The sequence below is a fragment of the Cydia pomonella genome, chromosome 1, assembly GCF_033807575.1.
Source record: "Cydia pomonella isolate Wapato2018A chromosome 1, ilCydPomo1, whole genome shotgun sequence".
Classification (NCBI taxonomy): Eukaryota; Metazoa; Arthropoda; class Insecta; order Lepidoptera; family Tortricidae; genus Cydia; species Cydia pomonella.
Window position 1 is genome coordinate 38,508,695 of NC_084703.1, and position 19,353 is coordinate 38,528,047.

General features: G+C 37.0%; 1 protein-coding gene and 1 long non-coding RNA gene across 5 annotated transcripts in view; one reads left to right on the forward strand and one right to left on the reverse strand.

The window, feature by feature from the left end:
• Positions 1–19,353, forward strand: part of LOC133522590 (serine/threonine-protein kinase CG17528) — a 36,935-nt gene that overhangs the window by 3,642 nt on the left and 13,940 nt on the right. For all 4 annotated transcript variants that reach the window (XR_009800093.1, XR_009800092.1, XM_061857946.1 and 1 more), the window contains exons 5-12: positions 8,375–8,491; positions 10,408–10,595; positions 11,017–11,103; positions 12,629–12,780; positions 17,091–17,209; positions 17,700–17,799; positions 18,372–18,517; positions 18,951–19,100. Coding sequence is in view for 2 of the 4 variants with exons in the window: in XM_061857946.1 (XP_061713930.1) it covers positions 8,375–8,491; positions 10,408–10,595; positions 11,017–11,103; positions 12,629–12,780; positions 17,091–17,209; positions 17,700–17,799; positions 18,372–18,517; positions 18,951–19,100 (1,059 nt within the window). In the remaining 2 variants the exon portion in view is untranslated. The remainder of the gene's footprint in view (positions 1–8,374; positions 8,492–10,407; positions 10,596–11,016; positions 11,104–12,628; positions 12,781–17,090; positions 17,210–17,699; positions 17,800–18,371; positions 18,518–18,950; positions 19,101–19,353) is intronic.
• Positions 5,040–6,299, reverse strand: LOC133522613 (uncharacterized). Its single transcript, XR_009800095.1, has 2 exons — positions 5,909–6,299; positions 5,040–5,725 (listed from the first exon to the last, which is right to left on the reverse strand). It is a non-coding gene; the product is annotated as an uncharacterized LOC133522613 (long non-coding RNA).

A 19,353-nucleotide genomic window follows, 5' to 3' on the forward strand; every position in this document is an offset into this window, starting at 1 on the left:
CAACAGAAACTAATAATTGCAGGTATTCGCTATGTGCACGACTGTCACGCAACCTAGCGTCCGTAAGTCTAGGGGAAAACGTCAATTCACTACATCTTATAAAACTACTCCAAAACTAAAAACTACTGAACGGATTTTCATACGACTTTCATCTATCAATAACCAATTTACACAAAAACTTGTTAAGGTTTTGTGTAAATTGGTGGAAATATAACGATCTTGTCGGAAAAAATCACGCTGGCTAGGAGCTTTAATCGAAAACGCTGCCTAATCAGTTTGAGCTGTAACAACACAATGTATGGTGGGGTTGTTTCTCATTTATAGGTCTGCAAAAAAATCTATCAATAGAGTGATTCTTGAGGAAGGCTTAGGTATAAAACTTGTTAAGGTTTTGTGTAAATTGGTGGAAATATAACGATGTCGTCGGAAAAAATCACGCTGGCTAGGAGCTTTAATCGAAAACGCTGCCTAATCCGTTTGAGCTATAACAACACAATGTATGGTGGGGTTGTTTCTCATTTATAGTTCTGCAAAAAAGTCCGATGTTAAATGTCTATCTTTTAGGGATAACTTACTATATCCATTCTTAACTTCTAGAAAATATCACGTAATATGTGGCATTTGCAAAGCTATCTACACGGATATATTATCAACAATTATCAAATTAAATGCGTTAGTTATATTAAACATTTCATACAGATTACAATGGTCCCTTACACCATACAATTTAAATGAATATTATTTCGAGCCATATAACTTGTACGAAATGTTAAAGACGCTATCCGCAGTTAGATTTAATTTTTACCACCTTATGCGCTGGGATCGCTTTACTTACCCCCACCATGCACTTCGCACGGTCCCAATTGTCACGAACAGGGCCCGTACATATCATACCGTTGACGGAAAAATTACGTCACGATACATAGAGTATGATTGCAATTAGTATATTCATAATAATTAATCATTTATCAACCTCTTCAGTTAACTGATATAGATACTTATCAGAACAGAAACGTCTAATTGACTTACATCTTATTGTCACTCAACTAAATAATAGATTGTTAGTTCATTAATGAATACATATTTTTGATTAGGAATTAACAGTGTATTTTACGTAATAAGTATTTATTTTTCTACGCGTATAACTTAGTTATCAAAATTTTTAGTGTTGTAAAAAAACTTCCTGTATGTTAAATTACGTCATTTTTGCGTCAACGGCATGAAATGTACGGGCCCTGGCATGAACTATGAAGTTCTTCAAATGTTGTACAGTTCTACTAAGAAAAATTATAGTTTAGAAATAGGTTGAATTTTGGGGGTGTAAATGAGTTACGTTGGGGAGAGGCCAGTACATCAGAATATTATCAACACACATACTCCACTTAGAATCTTGTTAATAAAAAGGAGATCCCAGCATCCTCCACCCCATACCAACCCCCACGCGATAAAAGCCAGAAGTATTTTTATAATTTGTAACAAAGGTAAGAATCTACACCTGCCTATAAAGAAATAAGTAAGCTTAGAGTGTTCACTTCATACATGGTTAAAAAGCCATTTAAGCGCGATTTCGAAAACGTTGGCTACGCTGAGTCTGTAGGTCGGCTAGCTCGGCTAGTGTCCCTCTTGTATGTTCGTACCTTAGTGCGACTGTCCTCTAACTTCTCAGTCTGCAGACACAGCGACTCGAGCAGCACTTGCTTCTCGTCGGCCAGCCGCTTTGTGTTGGCTTTGTAACGGCGTTGGTTGGTTGTTAATATATAAGTATGAAGTTTTAAGCGATACCTCCCGTATAACTTTGTATTAAATAATATTGAGAAAGGAAACTGCTCTAATGAGCACTCTAAGCTTGTTTATTTCCCTTATGACCTGACATACTATACGATGGTATTTGGTATATTGTTATAAGCAGGTGAACTCGCAAACTATCGTTTCGGTCTTAGTTAACATAGCCTTTTAATTACATACGAATAAGTTAAGCTATTACAGCATTTTTCATCACGCACATTGCACGCCTCGTTGGATCGCTTGGCGATTCTTATTCATGTGTGCGCGCGCTAATCCGCGAGCGAAGCATTTTCTTACTGTTTGTGAGACCTGATTAGACGGGCCACACAGAGCGAGCATACGCGCGAGGCAATTTCCTCACTCACAAAACGGTCAGTGTAGACGTGCCTCGGCCGAGGCGGAGCTCTTGGGCGAGCAAAACGCGCACGTCGCCTTCTGCGAATGCTCGCTCTGTGTGGACCCGCCTATTCACGAAGCCTATAGGTGTGCTAGTGTGCTCTGTATGTATATAATTGACACGCTTGTAAAATGGTACATTGGCACATTATGTTTGTTTCTTAAGCATGTTTAACAACACCAAAATAATACAAAACATGCAAAAAAGTGAAAGTTGCAATTTTTATATTTTAATAGTATTTTTGTAAAGATTTTCATGTTTAAAAATGTAAAATTTTGCAACTTTTTTTTACTGCCTTAATGTAACGAGTATAATAAATAAAATACGTTTATGAGCTTCTTTATGGTGTAACGAAAAAAAAAAGCGAATATAACGGAAACTTACTTTTCTAGATAAAAATGTTTGGAAGAAATCATGAAAGTAAGTGACGTCACAGGCTGCACGCTTTATGTATGGGCCGTTTATACACGCGGTGCACGCGTCATTTTTGGATGTGTTTCGGGTAGAATGATAACAGGTTTATTAGAAACATTTGAATTTCACTGGAAGTAGAATCGATGCTGTGATACAAAGCTTTTTAGGTTTTACTTTAAAAAAGTGAAGCATTTAGAACAAAAAGAACTTTTGATAATGATTCGATTTAAAATTCAACGTAGTTTTTTCTAGGGATATCGTTTTCCATCCGTCTGGTTGTCTGTCAGCGGACTGTATCTTAAAACATATAGGATGTATAGATATTTATGTATAGTTATTCAAAGGTTAATATCATCCGAAACAGGCTGTACAGCTCTTCTTTGACTAATTGCCTGCCGTGCGCTCCTCCGCTTGTATGCGGCGCTGTTGCGCTAAATTGTCTTTGTTGTTTTCTTTTATTGAGGTTTGCAATAAAGAATATTGTGTTAACTATTATATTTTATACCGGTTTCGAGCCATGATTATAATAATACCTACCGTACGAAAAATGGGCCCTTCATGTGAAAGCATCGTATTTTATCTTATCTTATTGATTGGAGTGCTATACAAACAATGATAGCGCGTCATTACTCCATTGATTGCTTTATTTTGTGTATTTACACCTATTTTTTTTTAACTTTAGTTCGTAGTTATTTCCGTGGTATGGTATAAGTTACGTTACAAACAGAGTTTGGTTCTAACATGGAAATAGCTAACTATTTTCTGCTCATAGCTGGCCATTGGCCAACCACATTGCTTGAGAACCTTTAACGTCTCTGCAACGTCACCGATAGTCTCATGCGATTTGCGATATATTGCGACATTTGATCGCACGATTGAATTCGTTGGTTCTACTTAGCCAGCAATTATCTAAAATCTCATGCCATTTTTTACAAGGTATGTCGAAACCTTTAGGTGAACTAGTACTTACAAGGTTATAAGTCTGGCTGGCGAAAAAAGCGCGGGAATTGTGAAACACGTTGGTCAAGTTTTTGATGTCTCGTTAATTTAATTTTTATTTTAATATTGTAGATCAGGAAATCGGTAATTTGTACGTAGTTTGTATACATGATTGTGTTTGTATATATACTTAATTAGGGTGATTTCGTCTTAATTATATTTAATGGACGACGACGATCGTCTAGTGTTGTCAACCTTTTCAACGCTTTTCCACACGTGTCAAGAAATGCCATGGACGCCAAAAAGTTAACCGGTGAAGAGCGAATATGAAGCTTAACTGACAGTAGGAAAGTCGCTTTGACAACGTCCGCCATAGCCTTTTTAATGGTCATTGGCGTCGCGGGCACGACAGACGATGACCGTTTTAGTGGTCTTTGGCGTTGAAAAGGTTAAAAGACTATTAGTCTTGAAGACTTTGAAACCTTAAAGGCTCGCAAACGTTGAAGGTTCAAGCTTTGAAAACTTAAGCATTGAAGGTTTGAGCCCAAAAACGGTTCAGAACCTTAACGGCTCAAGCTTTCTACGAGCTCTTAAGAGTAAGTTTTTAAGACTCGGGCCTCATAGAGAGCTCAGGCTTTAAAAACTCGGGCCTATTGAAAGCTCAAGCCCCCCGAACCTCGAAGGCCTGAGTCGAGCGTTAAGAGCTCGAACAATGAGCGTTATATGCAGAAAGTATTATTCTGTTTTTTTTAAAGAATATTATGAACCTAACTACGTTGCCACTCTGTAGTCATGTCTGGGTGTAGTGATTAACAGATCGCAAAAAGACTGATGTCACTCATAAAATTGATCTGCAGTCGAAATAAATCTTTAACTTTACGTTTAGAGGTATTGTTTATCGACTCTAATTGATATTTTACAAACAAAAATGCGATAAAGTCCTAATGTTTTATATCTTTTCCCCTATTTGACAAACATTAAAATAATATTTTTTAATTCTATTGACCTCAGGATTACGCTGTTAAAATCGCTCTGTTTCCTCACGGGCACCCAGTATAACTATCAAATATGGCATAGATTGATCTAATTTGTTAGAAGCTTTTAAGACTTAAATGCTCCAAACCTTATAGGCTTAAACCTTCAAAGCTTAGGAGGCTTTAAAGCTTGAGGCCTAAAGACTCGAGGTTTCTCTGATCGTAAGCAGTAACGCGAACTTATTAATTTGAGGCTTATACGGGCGAGACTTTAAGGTTCAAGGCTTCTAGACTCAGCAGTCACGACTCGAGTCTTGTAGTTTACGCCTCGAAGCTTAAATTCACAACACTACGATCGTCCCGATCCAGAGGTGCACACCTCCAGATCGGAATAATGTTACAATTGATTCAGCCACGGACACGGACACTGTAGGAAGCAGGAGTGAACTTAAAGAAATAAGACACACAAAAATCTAACATTCAGCCTACCACAAACTCCTCGGAAACAAACCAAATAATACAAATAATAGCACTACTAGCACCAAGGTTGGCAGGAATTTATTTTCATCCTCAGATACAGCTTCAGATACAGATGTATTAACATTTGACGGTCAAGTTTTACCCAAACGAGTGTTTTCATGATACAACTCTCTTGCCGTTGAACTACATACATACATTTTCCCTACAATTCAATGCTTTCTATGCTGCAAATTTGGTCGTACCAAAAATAACTGTAGATCAAAGCCTAAATGTTTTAAGTGCGGGGAAAAGCATCCTGGAAATACCTGTGTAGTGGAGGAAGAGGATGCCATTTGATTTCGTTTCGCCTCAAACAGGTCATGCCTATAGAAATAAATAATAGAAATTAGTATGGTAAATAGTAAATAACTGCATCTCCTATGGAGAAGCTGTAAACTGCACCCAGCCATACCCTCACCTGCAACTAGTATGTTAATTCGAATGAGATTGGGTCACGTATGTATACCGGTACACCTGAAACTACAAAATCGCGGGACGCATGTATTTGTGGAGCTGGAGTTGATCCCGCTGATCTTAATCACATATTCTTTTCATGTAACCCAATCAATCAATTTTTCGTGTTATGGCTCCATCAAGTGTTGATGATTCTGCCAATGTCGAGGTTGGATAAGACACGACTAGTATAATCTTATCATATTATGGTCATAGACAGTATCCGGTGGAGTATCCGATAAATCTGCAAATAAATATAAATTACCACTAACTAAACCCACCGTACCATATTATTATAACAGCTGTCAGATTTTAAAGTTCCGTTTCCCACATCTATTAGATACAACACTCCTGTATATTAATGATTCTGCTCCATATAATGTTTTTAAATTATTTCATGTCATACTCGTAACATTATATATTTTACCTTTTCCAAAATTCCGCTCTACCCATTTGAATGTAATCCTCTAATTCCGTTTTACTCGCCTGGCTGAATGCGCCATGAACGCGATGCCATAAAAAAGTCTGGCTGGCGAATACACAGGGCTGTTAGAATGGAATCTGGGATGTAACCATTCTAAACTTTAGTCCATCACGCACACAGACCCGCTGATAAGTAATGCACTTCTCATTGCATTTGTATCGACTAGACTGAATGGACGACGAGGTCCGATTACATTAAGTGGGTATAGGGCAAAGGTGACACTGGGCTATTATGTTTATATTTAATTTTATTTGTGTCGTACAATGCTCTTTCTACTCGTACATACCAAATACTATGAATCAGATTCTGTTTGCGTAGTTATAAACACACCAGTATGCAGGGCCTTTTGTCCGGGTCTGCCTAAAACGTAGTCTGACTAATTCGCATTATGCCTAGACCAACCGAGATATAGTTGCACTGAGACTTAGGCCTAATGAGTTTGTGTCCAAATGCGAATCTGGCATAAGAAGACTTAGGCCTCTTGCATTATTGTCCAAAAGCGAATCTGGCACAAGAAGACTTACACTTATGAATTAAGTTTGTATCCAAAAGCGAATCTAGTGTTACTTCTCCTATAATATAATTTTTTTCTAATAATTTCTTTTCCAAAAACATTTCCTCTTAAACGTAACTAGACGGAGCCCCGCTTTGCGGGGCTCCTATTTCTGGGTAGTTTGCCCTCCGGGCATCTGAAGCTACCTAACGAGCTTAACCTACCTAACTATTAACCTGACTAATTGTGACTTCCCTGAAAACATTACACTTTGGGGGGCGACTAGGTAATTAGGCGTATCGCGAAATGGATAAACAGCTACTTAGGCTTACTGCGTTTGGGACATATTGCGAAATAGGTAATATAAGTAATGGGTTAATAGCGATTTAGACGAATAGCGAATTTCAAATGAAGTTTTGTCATAACGCGAATTAGTCAGACTACGTTTTAGGCAGACCCGGACAAAAGGAAAATTGAACAGTGGAAATACTATAACAAATAAGGGGCCCTACCAGAAAGTTATACAAGACTGTACCTATATGAGGATTGTAGCTTAAGTTAATTTTTTAACAAGCAGATAAGTCGCTTCCGGCAGGACTCCCGCAACCTCCGCAATCCGTGCGTTGCTCTTAACCAATTGAGCTAAGGAAGCCTACCAGAAGGTTTCTGGTTTTTATAAAATATAAAATTAGTAGCTTAAGTGGTCGTTATTCGGGATCTAAATCACCGGGCCGCGTTCCAGCTGCATATACTTACACAGATAAAAAAAATATCTTAATTCAAAACGCAAAACTCTCTTGCGCACGATTGCTTAAATAAAATAATAAATTGCTTAGTCCAATAAATATGTCTTGAGTTAAAAACAACATAATTTTTTAAAGGAGAATAAAAATTATTTAGTTTTATCTTTACACGTTTTAAAGCGAATGGTAGTGATTTGAGTTAAGATATTAATTATTCGCCGCAAGAAAAAAAAGTCTTAGCAAGAGATATAGCACGCTCTTAAAAAACGTACCTAATAAAGGCTTGTATTTTGTACCTGCTATTTTGGACGTCGTTCAGTGGCAATGGCCTATTTCAATCTTACGACGAATGAACGAGGTTTTCTCAAGGGTTTATTTTACCCAGAAATCAAAACACCGATTTGTGTTTATTACAGTTAATAACTTAATAATGAATTCGTGTATAAAACAAATCAAATATGAAATATAGGCACCTGCTAGCTATTGGCCTCTGCATATTTCGCTTTCACCTTTATTATATTATTTCCTGGTAATCACGCACAGACACACTCACTCACATACACACGCACACACAAACACACTAAATTCCCATAAAGGCAAGCAAAATAATAGGCTCGCTCGCTTATGTACTGCATGTAATATTCTTATAACACTTTTACGAAATAAAAAATACAGTTTAAGATATTTTCATAGGAAAGTAGGAGATTTAATTTTTCTTATACTATTTTTCTTTGTATCTTAAAGATCTACAATTTAATTTATGTTTACAATTCTTGTACCGCACAAGTCACAAGTCTTCCCACAGATGATATTTTATTTTGTGTAAATTCCAGGGAGTTCTGTTATTGGCTATGCTTATAAGTACTATGTTTTTTATATATTATTCATTGTAAACGCTGTAGAACTTCTCAATAAATAAATAAATAAGATCTCCTAATGGGCACGTTTCTTCGCCGGCTTAATTAGCAATTTCATAGATTCTTTAGAGTTAGCAAAGTTTTACATACCTCTGTTAAATTTTGTCATTGATGATCAACGGTTTGTTAAATTTGACAAAAGTATATGAAGAACGTAATTCAACTTTATTCATCTTTAAAATTCAATCATAAGCTTGTGGTTAACATCAAATCCATATCACACCGTTTATTCAATCAATGTTTTTTTCTTGTACAGGCAAACGGTTCGCTAAATGTCAGCAACGGGACCGCGCGGGTCAGTCCAGTTCCTTCGGAAACCGTGATTCGATCACGTATCGTAACCATCATAAGGAACGGAGTGAAGCCACGCAAGGTAAGTTGTACTGGAGGGGATAAAACAAAGTCCCCCGACGCGTCTGTCTGTTTGTATGAATGTATGTTCGCGATAGTCTCTAAAACTTCTGAACAGATTTTCGTGCAGTTGTCGCCTATTTCGAATGATTCTTGAGGAAAGTTTAGGTGTATAATTTTTTAAGGATCTACCCGTGCGAAGCCGGGGCGGGTCGCTAGTTATGGATAGATAATATCAATTTTCTGTCAAATACATTTTCAATATGTTAACTTGTGTCACTTATTGTGTCACTTATTCATATAAACCAAGTAGCTTAAATGAGTTTAACTTTATAATACTGACGTTTATAATTTAATATTTTCGTTTATGTTGGAAATTATTTAATTTGATTAATTTAACAGCCGTTTAAAATATTTTTATATAATTTTCAATCATAGCTGAATGCCGAATAGGTCTGTGCCTTCGATGCCTAACCTGTCAAGAAATTACAAAAAGCGGACGAATGTTTGATATGTGACCGTATTTAAGAATAATTTTGCTTAAAATTTAGGTTTTTCGCAAGTGTAATGAAAAACATTGTTTGTAACTCCGTGGGTAAGAATGTTGCAAACTCGGGTCTTTAATTCCCTCCAGCCTGCGGCTGGAAGATCAGAGGTATGTAAATTACCACCCTCGTATCCAAAATTTCACTTACCCCCCTCGTTGCACAGTGTACTATTATTAGCATATGTGCATTGCAAGTCGTGATTTAGGAAGCGTTGCACAAATCGATCGCTGTGGAAACTTGTATTGTCAACTACGTTATTGAGTGATTGTTTGTATTATTGTTTATTTTTCTGGGTGCATTGATAGTAAATGTTAATAGGTTAAGATAGAGATAAATATGTAAGTACCATCAACCGGGTTGAAAATGACGGCTGGGCTGAATAGGGAACAAAACTTAAAGCGAGATTTACTTCATACAAAATCTACTATTATTTTTAATCGAATGATACAATTTGTATGGGTAGATATTAAGACTGTCTCTACTCACCCCGCTTGACGGTATAGAAAAAAGATGTGTCTTGCATCGCGAGTTATAATAGTCTTCTTATTTAAACATTTTTTTTAAATAGTATTGATATAAAATTCATTGTCTTCTAATACTAAACTCCAAGACAATTCTAATCTAACAAGCACAAACTGAAAGAGGTTGCGATATTTTAATAGACCTACAACCCTACTTTAACATACCTTCCCTACAACCTCAATCATATCGTAATTATTGTTCGTAAAATCACATTGGAATAGGAAGTATGAAACTATTCAACTCTTTCGGTAATTCTATTCGTCGCACTATCGCGCAGAAAAAGTGTACGATACTTTTGCAGATCTTGGAAAGGCTGTCCAGCATTGGACGTCTTTCGGCTTCCTTTTGATAGTTATGAATTAAGATGAAGGGAATTGAATTAGACGCATAAAAGCGTGTGTGTGTCCATTCGTTTCCGGGTTATACCTAGCTCGCGTATGATCCGTGTTAACGACAGCATTTTTGGATTGCTTTTGTTATTTTTTCTGTCACTTAATGTCTATCTAATAAATATTTAGTAAAGAAAGACCTATTTGGACAGCTTTATAATTTTTTTGTATCTTTACATGTCATTGTTTTTGTCTGTCACATAACCCGGTTATCATACATAGCGAATTCGCACGTCGCTCCGGTGCAATCAATTGTGCATTTTTTTATATGGCTTGCGAATTAACTCACAAAGTCAACACCTCGCAAAGCTAAACATTGTCTAAAAACGCGGGTACACGAAGCGCAGAAGAGCTGACCCTATGAGTTGTAAGCGTATAATTATGTGGGCAGGCTTGACTTTTTTAAATAACATCCAGATCTTCTATGCGCCGCTGTTCGTATTGTTCTAGTTTTTTTTTTAACAATATAAAATCTGCAGGTATGCAGACTGTTGCTGAATAAGCGCAACAGCCCGACACTAGAGCAGGCGCTGGCCTCCATCACAGACTGCGTGAAACTGGACACTGGGTGCGTTCGGAAAGTCTTCACGCAGTCCGGAACTCCCGTCACCGCATTGCACCAGTTTTTTCAAGGCGAAGACGTATTTTTTGCATACGGAAATGAAAGGTAGGCTCGCCTAGCTTCCTGTAGAGACAAACGTGAAATGATAATATAAACTATTTAATCACAAAACGTAGACCAAACGTATGTTTTCTACATATTGTAAACTCGATATAATGTAATGCACTGCGAGCTGGTACCTAACGTTCTTAGCAGTCAGCACAATAATATGGCAGGTATCTATATCTGATCACAGCATTTTTTGTATAAATATAAAGAATGCTGCGCTGTTTAGAAAATACTTTTAATTTAATTTACCCTCAAATTTTTTAGGTAAGTATTTTTAACTTATGAAGGCAGCTCGTCATTTATTTAAGTACCAACTTTAAAATTTAATTCGTTTAGGAAGATGATTTTCGTGAATAAAGTATGCAGTCCGTTCCCAATTATTTATATAAATAAATTATATTTTTTCAAATCTTTTTAGGGTAAATCAGGAAGACTTTGAACTTGAATTTGAAGAAAGTAAAGCTGTGCTACAATGCAGAAAGACGCCCATTACCAGAACCACAAGGTAACTCAGTTACTCTCAATGCAAATATATCATCCTATACGTTTTGTATTTATATACCTGTTATAATAAAATAAGAATTTTCCATATCATGTGTTTATTTTATAAGGAAATATTTTTAAGTCAAACAATGCTTCATGATTTGATTACATTGCGTCTAAATATCATAACGCCGTTGTTCTTATATGTCCTAAATTTTAAAACAACTTAGGCCCAAATTATCTAAATATCAAATTATTTCTTTCGTAAAATGGCTGAATGTCGATAACTTTAGTTCATATTGTCCAAGGCTCAAAATACCTAAATGTCAAAAAATATGTTTATCAAATGCCGAAATTCCGATGAGATTTCTTGTTCTAATATATTCAGTGTAACTATGTTCTAAGTACTATTTTGATAATCTTTGACGAAATGACAGTTATTATTTAACAAGTTGCTGGAACGACATACGATAATATTGGGTAAAATTGCACTCATTAATGTAGATAATTTGAGATTTAGGTATTATAACATCACGTCGAATTGAAGTTTAGGAATTTTGGAAATGTGGTATTTAAAAAAAAAAATTGGGGATATCTATGTTTTGAGATCTAGAAATTTTAGAGGTGCAAACAGACTTTACACAAGACGATACCATATCAATCTTAGGTAGTTAGTTCTGCTGCGCATTTTCCGCAAATCTTTTATCAGCCATTATTAATACTATACTGTATCTTAATCTTAATTTTATTAGACATTAGAAAAGGTCATGTTGCATAAAGAAACTTAAGAACATTTGTGACTTTTTTAACTACAAGGTACCACATTGTCGGTTGTCGATAAGGTTAATTTCAAATTGAAGCTTTATGGAAATAGCGCCTTATTGACAATGACAACCGACAATAAGTACCCTTTTGGTTGAAAACGGCACATTTATCGAAAACTAACCTTTCCGGTCAAAGTTAAAATCTTTATTGTTAAACGGCTTAAATAATTATGGGTGTGATTTTGTACATAGCTGCATAAATATTAACACGAAAGTAATTCAAGTGTTTGTGAGAGTCAGAATGGCGGGTGTACCTAAATAAAATCGAATGAAAAGCATACCATATTTTTGTACCTAATTTGTACTATTTAGTACCTCGTTTAAAAAAAATTGTACCTCACGGTACTTAAAGTTATCATCAAAAAACAGGTCACCCGCCATCCTGACAGTAAGAATGGCGGGTGTACTTTATTACGCTATGATCCCGTGGTTATTGATAAATTCTATAAAAGCCAAATTTTTGTACCTTCACATTCAATTATAATGAGCCATTTTATTTGTGGTTTTCAAGTTTTTTGATGATAACTTTAAGTACCGTGAGGTACAATTTTTTTTAAACGAGGTACTAAATAGTACAAATTAGGTACAAAAATATGGTATGCTTTTCATTTGATTTTATTTAGGTACACCCGCCATTCTGACTCTCACAAGTGTTTAACTACTTTCAAAATCTAATTCAGCTGAGCATGTAAATGCAATAATTGTGATAACCTGTTTCAACAGGAAAGGGCCGTCACCGGGCATGCCAAAGAAGGCCGGCGGGGCGAGCCGCAAGTCAGAGACGGGCGAAACGACCGACGATGCGACCAAGTCCATCGACCTGTCACTTATGCCGCAGCCTCTAAGGCTCAAGTACAACATTGGGGATATCATAGGTAAGTGCCGATGGCTTATATAGCTGTTGGTGTTGTAAAGAGCTTCAAGATAGTGGCAGGTGCGAAGCAGTATGAAGACCAGCCTCATGATATGCAGGGATATGATAGAGGTAAGTGCCGATGATTTAAGCTGTAGTAGTTATAGGAGAGGATGAGCCTTAAGATAGTGGCAGATGCAACGCTGTGGTCATCATGTCGACATGTCGGTCATGTTGCAGCCTCTAAGGCTTAAGTTACCGTGACCGTGGGTCAATGCTGCTGGTTATATATTTCTACAGGCGAGGGGCGAACATTTCCATGGTGGCAGGCGCAAAGCTAAGCAGTAGCAAAACCATTAGCTTAACACTCTTGCATATAAAAATGTATGCAGGGGTTCTAGCCGTTTTTCTGACTGTACATGAACTTGTCGTTCTTGTTGCATCTAAAGTTAAAGTAACATCAGTAGCCCTACCACGAGGTTGTCACTGACATGACACTGACATATTCGCTAGTGTGTGCGTAACTTACTTTCTATGCATCATATTAGTGCGAGTGAGATGTATGGACAGTAAGTTACGCAGACGTTAGCGAATATGTCAGAGTCAGGTCATTGACAAGCTCATGGTAGCCGTACAGGGATATCATAAATAACTCCATAAGACTTCAAATAATCAGCATTTCATCATTTCCATTAGGGGCCATGATGTGTAACGATTGTAGAAAAGACGTTTTCACTTCTCATGCTCATAAAATTTACGTTTAAATCGCATGTAAGCGCACAATTGCTTATTATGTTCTAGAGTATAAAGTATAGAGTATAAGTATCTCATCTATCCTAACAAATCTCTTGCCTGCACGTACTACTGTTTCTGTTTAGCCTGATGGTTGACTGGTAGGGAATGCCTTTAGGCATTAAGTTCGCCATTTGTACTTTATTTGTTATATAGTGCAATAAACTTTAAATAAAAAAATAAATAAATAAAAAATCTCGTCCAAAATCTGCCATACAATACTGCGCCCGCTTCGCGCGCTTCTGACGCCTGACCGGCCTGAGTACGATTTTCTTTAGTCTTGAAAAAATACGCCAAATAACCAAAATTATTGAATATATTTCTATAATTTCCTGGCATTCCAAGTGAAAAACAGAATGTATAACTCAGGCTTATGCCCTTGTTGTACAATCTACTATAGTGAGCTGTCGTTTCGGGTACCTGCTAAAACTTATTTTTGTAGCAAATGTGCGACCGATGTAACCATCAGGGTGGTCACTGCATATCTGTCCATTTTGTAGAAGTCGATTAACTGCTCCAGTTGGGGGATGATGCCTGGAAATATTAGTAAGTAAGTAGCAAACATTCAGTCATCTTATCATCCGAATAGTTTTACTGAACTCAATGTTTAAAATATTAGCCGGATATCTGCTCAATGTCAAAATTGGTCTATAAATTGTACATTGGTCTATAAATTGTACTTTCTCTAATATATGCCATATACCAAAGAAAAAAAAAAAATAAAAAAAAAAAAAAAAATATTATAGAACATTATTACACAAATTGACTAAGTCCCACAGTAAGCTCAATAAGGCTTGTGTTGAGGGTACCTAGACAACGATATATATAATATATAAATACTTAAATACATATAAAACACCCATGACTCAGGAACAAATATCCATGCTCATCACACGAATAAATGCCCTTACCAGGATTTGAACCCGGGACCATCAGCTTCGTAGGCAGGGTCACTACCCACTAGGCCAAACCGGTCGTCAAAAATGATTCTATAATTTAGAATCTTGAGCGTAGCAAGGGACTCAAGAGCGCACGAGATGTAAATAATGTACACAAGACTTTCACACCGGCAGTGAGAACATATTTGAATACATAGAAAAAGTATCTATGACAGTAGAGTTCATTATTTATTGCTTTATGCGTTTTTTAAATAATATAAAGTACTTGTTCTTTTATACTTACTGTACTGGAAGCGCTGGTGGCCTAGCGGTAAGAGCATGCGACTTGCAATCCGGAGTTCGCGGGTTCAAACCCCGGCTCGTACCAATGAGTTTTTCGGAACTTATGTACGAAATATCATTAGATATTTACCAATCGCTTTTCGATGAAAGAAAACATCGTGAGGAAACCGGACTAATCCCAACAAAGCCCTCCCTTAGCCTTACCCTCTGGGTTGGAAGGTCAGATGGCAGTCGCTTTCGTAAAAACTAGTGCCTAAGTCAAATCTTGGGATTGACACTAGTTGTTAAGCGGACCCCAGGCTCCCATGAGCCATGACAAAATGCCGGGACAACGCGAGGAAGAAGGACTTGTTCTTGTATACTTCTTGTTGCCCTAAATCATTCCATTCACGCCCTCACCTTATGCGAAATACGTGAATAGTAGGATACTTGCTTCGCCAGCGCATCGCATCCTACGTGTGCATAGGCACCATACGTTTATATTAACACGTGGGCCGTGGCATAGAATTCGATTACATTGTTACGTAAGCAATAATTGTACGCTCTCGAGTTTCATGTATTGGCAAATTATGAATTCCAACCTTAGAATATTCGGAAGAAATCTTTTGTAAATAGCAGACTACATTATTGTCATTATACAGGTGAAATTGTTATGTTTGACCATACGCTGATGAGTGAATAAAACATACATTGACATGTGATTCACCAAAATTTATGAGACGGCAGATTTGATTCACGATTTTGGGGTTGGACCCATAGTAAAAGTTGTTCAGTTCATATGCTGTTGTATACTTACCTACTTTTTGCAAAATTAGTTGATATATTGGTTAGACAGTTCGCAATTACTTTGTAATGTTATACTTGTACTAGGATTGGTCCAAACGTTGTTAGAAAAGTAGAGCCGGAGTAGCGATGGTAAGCGATTACCGCCGCCCATAGACACCTGCAACACCAGAGGGATTGTAAGTGCATTGCTGGCCTTTGAGATGGGAGTATGCTCTTTTCTTCAAGGTTTGACGATCGACTACTACTAACTAAAACTGGAACCCGCAGAAAACCATACAGGCAAAAAACGGGATGTTCAGAAGTAAAGAGCCCTTACATAATATTATTATAGGCAATGGGAAATCGAATGTAACAGATGGAAACATTTAATTTAAAGTTAATATATTTGTACTATCCCACACTTTTTCATTTAATATGTAATGTAAGGCTTCTATTTTATATCGCACGAATCTTGTATTCTTATAGTGTCACTAGTGTCAGTACTTACAATTCAGAATTATTGAGAAGTTTAGTATTTGTTGGTTGCATTTTTTTTATCATAGTTTTTTGTGTAATTCAACATTTAGAGACTATATACATCTCTAAGGAATATCTAATATTTCATATACATATTTGTAATTTTATTTGGGTATTTTTATTGTTTGTAAAAAATTTAATAAATGTTTGATGTTTGATTTATTATCCTTACGATAAAACTAAATTGAGGAAAAAAAGGAAAATAAATGAGCAGGCAAGTACAATGGTAAATAGTACGTGTAGTTACATAATTGACTATTTAGACTTTGTTTAACTTCCTGGTTGACTTTCAGGATGTTTACTTTTCTTACTTCGCAAGTTTTGTTATAATAATTCTATTTTTATTCTGATCTATGAATCTAATAATAATCGATTAAAATAGGTGATCTGTGGTATATAGTATATGTATTTGCTACATTGACATATATCTAAGGACGGGCCTTATGGACACTAAGAATGGTCTAGTTCACTGGTGTCAAGAATTCCAGCTAATCGTGCAGTCTAACGAAACTAGTTGCGACCAATCGCGCGCGTGATGCTAACTCATCAACCAATCACGTTAGACTGCATGTTTTTCTACTATTAAATATTTTTATGATAGTTAATGATGCTTTAAAAAGTTCACTGAAGGGAGTCTGCGACAAAAGCTTTAGGTCGTTATAAGCGTCCTGATGAGTAATTGTCTTGAATGGAAAGTACAAATAATATTTTCAATTAAAGTGCCCTCTGTTGTCCTAACTTTTTAACGGTTGATTTTTACAGTATGTCTCCCACCATGGGGCTTTAAATGCAGGGCTCGATTCGACTCGCTATATCGACCTACCTTTACTTCGAACCAACCCGAAATCGCGAAAAAAATGTTTGCTTTTCATACCGACATCTGATCAGCCAAAAGAATCCCGATTTCGTGCCCAATATTAAAAAATGATCGGAGACATCCTGTATTTCAACCCATTTGGATTCAGCAATTTTCAGCTCTTCGGAGCAGAAGATGTCTTTTAGTTTTATAAATGTCCGCAAATATGTTCCGTTTCCCTCAACTTTTGTTTTGTTACAGGCGAAGGCAATTTCGCGGTGGTGCGCATTTGCAATAACAAAACAACTGGCCAAAATTATGCTCTGAAAGTAATAGACAAGCTAAAATGCAAGGGCAAAGAGCATTATGTAGCAGCAGAGGTACGTTTACAAATATAATAACATTAAGTATACGTATGTGTTTCTTGTATCAAAGACAACTTGAAAATAGAGGTGGACTGTCAAAGAAAACTTTGTAGCCACAGTAAATTTACTGCCATCTTTCGACACATGATTAAACTTTTAGTACACCATTTGACTTTAATTCTTATTCTTTCACGGACATGTGTTAAACTTGTTAAATATTAAAAAGTGGCGTCGCTTTTCGGCGAAGCATCATTATTGCTTCGCCGAAAAGCGACTGAAATGAATGATTTTTCGTACCATTTACTAAGTTCCATTAACTCATTTGTATAATACGCACTACCCCTGGGCTACCAAACCTTTGAATGTGTCTATGTATAAATAATGGTTACGTAAATGTAAATAAATTCTACAGAAAATCCATTTACGTCATGGACGTAATTAACCCAATTTAACTTACATTTTCAAATTGTCATACGTAATATAACCTCACCTTGACGGTTTTCAGGTCCGAGTGATGCGAAAGCTGTGTCACCCCCGTATCGTCACGCTGTATGACGAGTTCCACACGCCGGAATGGCTTTTCCTCGTACTGGAGTTGGTTAGCGGTCAGTGTCAATTTCACACTATTTTGTTTAATTTAAAATATCGGTTTGATATAACTAGTAATTAGGACTAACATATTTTTACTTCTTGAAGTTTAAAAGGGCACTCAAAAAAGAATAACATGAACCATCACTGTTTTGGATCAAAGACTTCACTAGTAAACTCAGCTCAAGCGGACGAGGTGTCAAAATTACGTTCAGACGCTCTTTCTCTTAACCCCTTGAATTTTAGCACTTACTAATTCAAAAATCTTTTAGGACCTTGCTTTGGATTTTACAACACATTCTGAGCTATAAGTAAGTACATGACTGTGACGTGAGACGCAGAGGTAATTAAAGGTATAAAATCATGCAAGGTTAATTTTGAACACCTTGTTCCCTTAGCTACTTCTGTTATAGAGTTCCACATAATGTCAGCCTTGAGGTGTGTCCAGATCTGGTGAATACAAAATATGCGCAAGTGACCCTTCCTCAAAAGGTTCGTGAATGAGGTGTTAATGGCACGTTTGCTAGACCTGGACGCTACTTTGTAGAAATATGTCTGTATTCATAAGTTCATAACGTGGTATTTTCAGGTGGGGACTTATTTGACAACATCACCGCCTCCGGTGTGTTCTCGGAAGCGCAGGCCCGCTTGCTGATCAGCCACCTAACATCCGCCATAGCGTACATACATTCACTCTCCATCGTACATCGCGACATAAAACCTGAAAATCTATTGGTATGTGTGCTGTTTCAATCTTTTGAAGAAAGGAGAAGGCATTATATTTAACACCATTGTGTCATGGGCACAAGAGAACATTTTGTATGCTGCCTGCTTATACGGCCACTTGGGCACCATATTTTCAAAGGATACTTAACTTTATTATTTATCTCCAATAATCATACATTTTGAGATGTGGCCGTATGTGTCTGGCCACAAACAGTGTGTAAATTGTTTATAACTCATTATGTCTTCATTACTTCGAGAATCTTCTTTGCCTCCTAAAAGCAAACATTTGAAGTCCCTAAATCATAGGGCCCAACTTTTCGATTGCTAGATGAACTTTCAAAAATAGGAAAATATTTCATTGATATGCTGTAAACGATTCAAAAATCAGATTTTCGCCACAAAGCACTTTGTACAGCCAGTAACGTGCGTTAATAATTTATAGGTGGAGATCGCCCCTGACGGCAGCATACGAGGTCTAAAGCTTGCTGACTTCGGTCTAGCCGTGGAAGTCATGGGGCCACTGCGCGCCATCTGCGGTACACCTACATATGTCGCGCCTGAGATCCTCTTGCAAACTGGCTACGGCTTAAAGGTAATTGAGCCAGAGTTTAGGTGGGGATAGCTCCAGATGGCAGCATACGAGTCCAAAAGCTAGCCGACTGCGGTCTACCCGTGAAAGTCATGGGGCCACTGCGCGCCACCTGCGGGACACCTACATACGCCGTGCCTGAGGTCCTCTTGAAAACTGGTTACGGTAAGTAAGACAGAGTTAAATGTGTAGCTGTGTGGCTTACAGACGTATAGAATATACGTTTTAATTTGGTAATTTAGCCAGAGTTTAGGTG